General features: G+C 44.5%; 1 protein-coding gene across 1 annotated transcript; it reads right to left on the bottom strand.

The window, feature by feature from the left end:
- Positions 1 to 3,117: 3,117 nt before the first annotated feature.
- LOC101780909 (agamous-like MADS-box protein AGL80) lies at positions 3,118 to 3,744 on the bottom strand. The gene has a single exon (XM_004980659.1). The coding sequence runs from the start codon at positions 3,742 to 3,744 to the stop codon at positions 3,118 to 3,120; it is 627 nt and encodes a 208-aa protein (XP_004980716.1).
- Between the last annotated feature and the right edge of the window lie 2,256 nt (positions 3,745 to 6,000).

The following is a 6,000-nucleotide window of genomic DNA, read 5'->3' as shown; positions in this document are numbered from 1 at the left end:
TGCGAGCCACTACTCATCCTGGGGTTCAAGGATGATTTCCCCCCCCCCCCCCCCACACACACACACACACCTCTGCCCCCACCGCTGCCGCTGCTCGCGCTCCGGGACGCGCACGGCCTCCCCGACGGCGAGCCGTTCCGCCTCCCTCGCCGACTACACCGACGCGTCCGGCGATTGGATGGTGTTCATGGACGGGGATTAATTCCTGCTTCTCGAGGAACGCCTTCTCCAATGCCGCCGTGACACTTCCGGCTCTCTCTCGTGTCCGAGCCCGGCATGTGAGCCGTCTGACGAGCCTTGCAAGGTTGGAAACCGATGGCGCAAAGAAGCTGACTTTGCACAAGCTATTGTACTGCTCGCCGCACCTCGTCGTTTTTCAGAAGGAAAGCACTCGGGTTGCAGTGTGCCAGCCAGGAGCCAACTCCTGGTGGTCGGTGCTCGTGGATCACCGCAGTCCTCGGTTCGTTGACATGGTGTTCCACCGGGGACAGCTCTATGCGTTTGATGATGAGTACAAGAATGGCCTTTTTGCTATTGGCGTTAGCGTGAACCAGAGTACGGGTGATCCTTGCGTTTCTGAAATCCGATGGACCATTGATCCCGTTCGTAATGGTCCTTCAACTTTTGTGCATCGTACAGCCATAATCATGCTGAGTATCTACTTGGTCGAATCATGTGGTGAGTTGCTGATGGTGTGCAGAACAATGCATGGAAGATGGAAGCCAATGCCCACTGCATTTGAGAAACGCACGGTTGTTGCAACTGAGCGGAATGAGTTTGAGGTGTTTAAGGCTGACTTTGAAGAGAGGCAGTAGACCAAGGTAACCAGATGCTTTCTCTACGTCGACGGTGCTCTAGATCTGTTTGTGTCTAGGAGCATGAGATGCCTGGGGATGGCATCATTTTCATGCAGAACGATGATGAGGACCGTAACTGGTATGATGAGGATAGCTTGAGCTCTTGCAGTGTCTACAACATGAAGGACACAGCAAGGTCTCCCCCCTTCTGCCCGATGGCATCGTGGAAGCGCGGAGCAGTGCCTGCGACGTGGCTCTTCCCTCGGGAGTCAGGACTAAAGTGAGATCATTTATGTGCAATCTTCTAAATGCATTTCATATTTTATCTGATCTTTGTATGATGGTCTCTTCAATAACACTGGAGTTTTTAGTGCTCTAATAAGTAATAACTTTTGCTTTTAATTTAAGTCAAGTGATTGCATGAGTATTGATTCGATTTGAACCGTTGCCATGGCCATCTTGATTAGTTGAGTCTTTGTTACGCTATTCTCTCTCTCTGTTTTTTTTGGAAATGAAATTTGTATGAACCATAATTATATGGAGAATAATATTTCAATCTTATCTGTTTGATCTTAACCATATTTGTATCTTGTTGGGGAAATGCTCGAGAGTTGATGTGTTCAGGGTGGACTTTCCATTCAAAATGGGAAAGAAATTTAACTTTCTGGGTAATCATTCAATGTCTCTCGCAGTTTTTATATCTTCTGGATAAATTATATCTTCCGTGATTAGTTGATGTTCTAATCCAATCACTAAAATGAACAAACTAATTGTGCAGGCAATTTTTATGAACATACTCAGTAACCTTCGATCACTACTATATTTTTGTGTACACGTAATTCAATGCCTACCAAAACATCGGTATGACAAATGCTGCTTAGTTACTGGGAACATCCTCATAAAAGTTTCAATTAGGACGGTGTGGGAGAGTAACAATTATTACAAAAAAGTTAGTAAATTTTGTAACTAAATCATTGAGTTTTTTTTTTTGCATGACTTGAAAATGTTTATGCTTTAGAAAAACCCGTTGTGGTTACTAGCGTCGAGGGAGCAAAATTCTCAATCGGCGCATGCATTAGTGCTTACACTGATGTATGATATTATACTTTTTTTGTTGAATGGCATAAACATACACACACACCACCACAAAAATGATGCTATCAGCTTTAATGATGAAATAAACCAACTTTACGACATGTAATTTTTTCTAATTGAAATAAATTATTTTAGGAATATTATTGGCTAAAGATAAAAATATTTGACTTAGGACAAATCCAAAAAGACTATAGTTTGGAACAGAAAGAGTATATATCAATTGATATAGGCCAGTCTACTAATTTTAGGAGACTAAAAATGCTTGATGTGATTGCCTACATGTGAGATGGGTGAATGATGTATATTAGTTCGAATGAAATTTTCTCAGACTGTTTCATTTTCTTAAGAACGGACTTCTGGTAACCCGGCAGGCTCTCGGCAGGGTTTTCGGTGTGCCGTTTCTCTTGTGGTCGGCTGCTGTTTCTGGTGGACCATGACGCATGACGACCGGGGCAACATGATTCGTGCGATGTTATTTTTGCTGGCTTCTAAATTCTAATCAGCGAGGAGCCTAGACCTACCTGTACGGTAAAACAAGTATACATGCCACATCATACGATATACTTCAAGGTTCTTGACATGTCTCGCTACGACTAGCCTTTTTAGTGGAATATTTAGCTTAATGATACTTCTATTTTTTTTCCTTTAATAGTATTTTAAAAATGTTTTCTTATCTTAGAAAATATTTACCAAAATATTTACTTTTTCGTTGCATAATTTTTCCCAATATGAGAGTAGGGTCGTACCTTTTACCTTTTACTTGATTGCTCAGCAATAATACCAAAATTTCTTTCAACAAATTATTCAACAACAGCATCTCTTGGAAGACCAACCTTTGGCACTTGGCTACAATTCCATGCATGTTAGAAAATGGAGAACACCATGCAACTGCATATATATGACATGGAGTCATGGAGAGAACCTCACCATTCATAGTTTCATATGAACATAGGCATCTCACATTCCCTACGCGCTTGAGACCTATACTGGATATGCACAAAAAAATCCGACAACTACACAATATAAAAATATAACAGGCCAGCAACATAATATATCATTGATCAAAGAAACAACACGATTACAAGAAATTATCTGAACGACCCAAACGATTACAAGGATGCATATGATCATCCATATTGGTAAAGACTAAAGAGACATCAACTCTAAGACAAGACCTAACACAAAAACTAAACCATATAGAAGCTGGCCCGGCACGCATCCTTCCTCACTCCTGAGCCCATGGGGACCCCAAGTCGCAGCCCTGATTGGAAGCCTCTATCGCTTCACATCCACTGCCGCTCGGGCCGGCGCCGTCGCCACCTTCGAAGGCACTGCAGAACACGGCGCCAAGCTCCCCTCCGTTCTCCATCGGCGGCGCCGCTCGTGGGTGTGCACCTTCCCCGACGCCAAGCTGCTGCAGGCGTGCTCTCACCTTGCTCATCTTGGCCTCCACCAAATCCATAAGGCCGGCGAGCTCCTTCTCGGTGACGCCGACGAGGCCGGGGCGGCGCCCGGCCACGCACTCATGGAGGAGCGCCGAGGACTCGAGCTCGCCGTTCACGACCGCCGACTTCTTCACCTGCTCACGTACCTTGGAGACGCGGTTCTGGAGGAACTGCAGCTGGCTCATGGTCTTCTTGAACCTGCCCTCGGGCATGGCCTTGAGCTTCCTGAAGAGCCGCGCGGCCTCCTCGGCGGAGGGCCACACCTCCGGCTGCGCCGCGGCAGCGCCGGCGTCCTCGCTGTCGTACACCACCACGCAAACCTCGGCGCCGGGGAGCGCGGCGAGCTCGCTGGCCTTCTTCATCAGGCTCTGGCAGCGCCGCTCGTACGTCGCGCGCCGGGTCGCCATGGCCCTAGCTTAGCTACGAACGAGATTGAAATGCTTTTGGTACGATGCTGATGAATTGAAATGAGGGAAGGGGCGTGTTTTTTTTTATAGAGGTGAGTGGAGGAGCCTGGATCATCAGCCATAAATTGTCTAAAATCATCCCAGGACATATTTTGGCAGGTATTGAATTAGTACTACAGTATTAGTGACTGTTACTGTCAACGGCCAGAGAGATAATCATTTCTTTCTTCTTAGGTTCATCCATGAATGACACGGAAAACATTCCTTACATGCATCATGAGTATTGCGTGATTAGGCTAGACAGTGGTCCAGTCTTGTGCTTATTTGCTTCTTAAATCATTTTTAATTAATTTGATCGAATCTTTATTATTATTTTTTGCATTAGCCAAAATTTTGTTAGGCTTAGAAAGAATCCAATGCGATTCACCGCGTCGAGGGAGCGAAAATCCCGCTCAACCTGCGAGCGGCTGGAATTTTGTTAGGCTTTGAAAAGAATCCATTGCAATTCCCCGCGTGGATAAAAAGCAATATATTTCCCTCCAGCTGCTCATAGTGTCCACTCACATACATTTTTAGTATTAATTCCTCGCAAGATAAAATATTGATCGCTCCGTTCACTCTAATTTCCATCCTGCTTTCTGCAGTTTCTTTTGTTCACCCTCTCCCCTTTAACTCTAGCCACCTCACATGTTGAGTCTTGGCTAGTACTACGGTCACACGAACTATGGTTCCGGCTTCCAGCAACTACAGAATTTGGTTGTGTGTGGAGTGGACCATAGCAATGCATTGTGGTCATAGGCTATGGGCTGTGGCTTTTAGTCTTGTAATTCGGTAGGCTCAATAGTGCCTGTAGTGGATTGTATGTGCTCTGGCTGGAGTTGGTGGCCACGTGGTGATGCATGCATGTTTGTTACTCCTTCCGTTCCAAAATTGCAGGTTGTTTTAATTTTTGTAGGTTTATAAGTGTTTATATGCATCTAAATATGTATGCAAACAGCTGTGAATCTAAAAAAGCCAAAACGACCTACAAGTTAGGGCAGAGGGAGTATTAGTTGTGGATAGTCTATGATAGTGATTTATAGTGGTTGCTAGATATTTTGGTTCGTTTTTAGTTTTAGTTCTTCTCCTTTTTCTGCATTATTGTATCCTAGGATTATATTGTACTTTCATGTTTTTAAGGAAATTAAATCACCGAGACTACATATTACTTAAGACTTGTGCGAGTGACTCACTCGCTACAATGTTAGCAAAGCATGCTAGTACATGAGTAACAAATACATGAGTACCAACACCTATTTTAGGCCCGCTCATGAAGCGGCATTACAATTAGGATCATCATATATCTTTCATGCAGCATATCAATATGATAGAAATGTACACCGTCTGGTATGTTTCATTAAATAAAGAAAAAAAGACACGGCTCTCTGTGATTGGCCTCCGTTACGTTCCTCACTAATGCTGATGGCCTCTGCATTGCCTGCACTAACGCAGAATAATAATGATCCTTCTCGATGTCCTCGAGCCTCGTGGCTACTTCGTTCATCGACATCCTCTGCCCAACTGACTCGCTCGAACACATCAGACCCAACTCAAACACGGATGCGAGAATGCTGTTGCTTGTGCTAATAAACGAAGAAGATCCCAGAGAAGTGTTGGTCTGGTGATCAAAGCAAATGTGGCGGATTTCTTCATCTTGCAATAACTTGCGATCTACAACGTCTATGAGCCTAGCTGGAAACGCTTGAGAGACCCACTGTCTCAGGCTAAATCCTTCGACAAACATGAGATCGGTAGGTCTCTTCCCTGTAAACACCTCAAGCAGCATGATTCCAAAGCTGAACACATCACTCTTCTGCGAAGCCTTTCCCATGAATGTGTTGGATATATAAGCACTTTTAGTTTTAACTTAATCCAGAAATAAATCATGAATATGATGAACAAGCAACAGATTAAACTAGACATGTCTACGCAAGATCTAGACAAGTCTATCATTGCAAATAGAATCAGACATTCTACCATACTATCCAGTGCTATCAGACTGCAACAGATCATAATAGCTAGTATGGAAGACATAATGTGAGTTAAGAGGACATACGTTTCTTTCTTGATGAAAACCGGCTCCTGGACGACTACCGGATACAGCAGGCGACGACGATCAGCAGCCTGACGTTGTTCGCGACGACGAGTGAGGCCCGAGCGACGAAGAGGTAGACGAGCCGTGGTGAAGGAGTCGACGAAGAACTTGACGAAGCGGAG

Source organism: Setaria italica, chromosome VIII, assembly GCF_000263155.2.
Source record: "Setaria italica strain Yugu1 chromosome VIII, Setaria_italica_v2.0, whole genome shotgun sequence".
NCBI lineage: Eukaryota > Viridiplantae > Streptophyta > Magnoliopsida > Poales > Poaceae > Setaria > Setaria italica.
This window is presented reverse-complemented; position numbering and strand designations above follow the sequence as displayed.

What these genes read in the sequence shown, in the direction of transcription:
- LOC101780909 (XM_004980659.1), bottom strand. Translation starts at nt 3,744, where the DNA reads ATGGCGACCCGGCGCGCGACGTACGAGCGGCGCTGCCAGAGCCTGATG.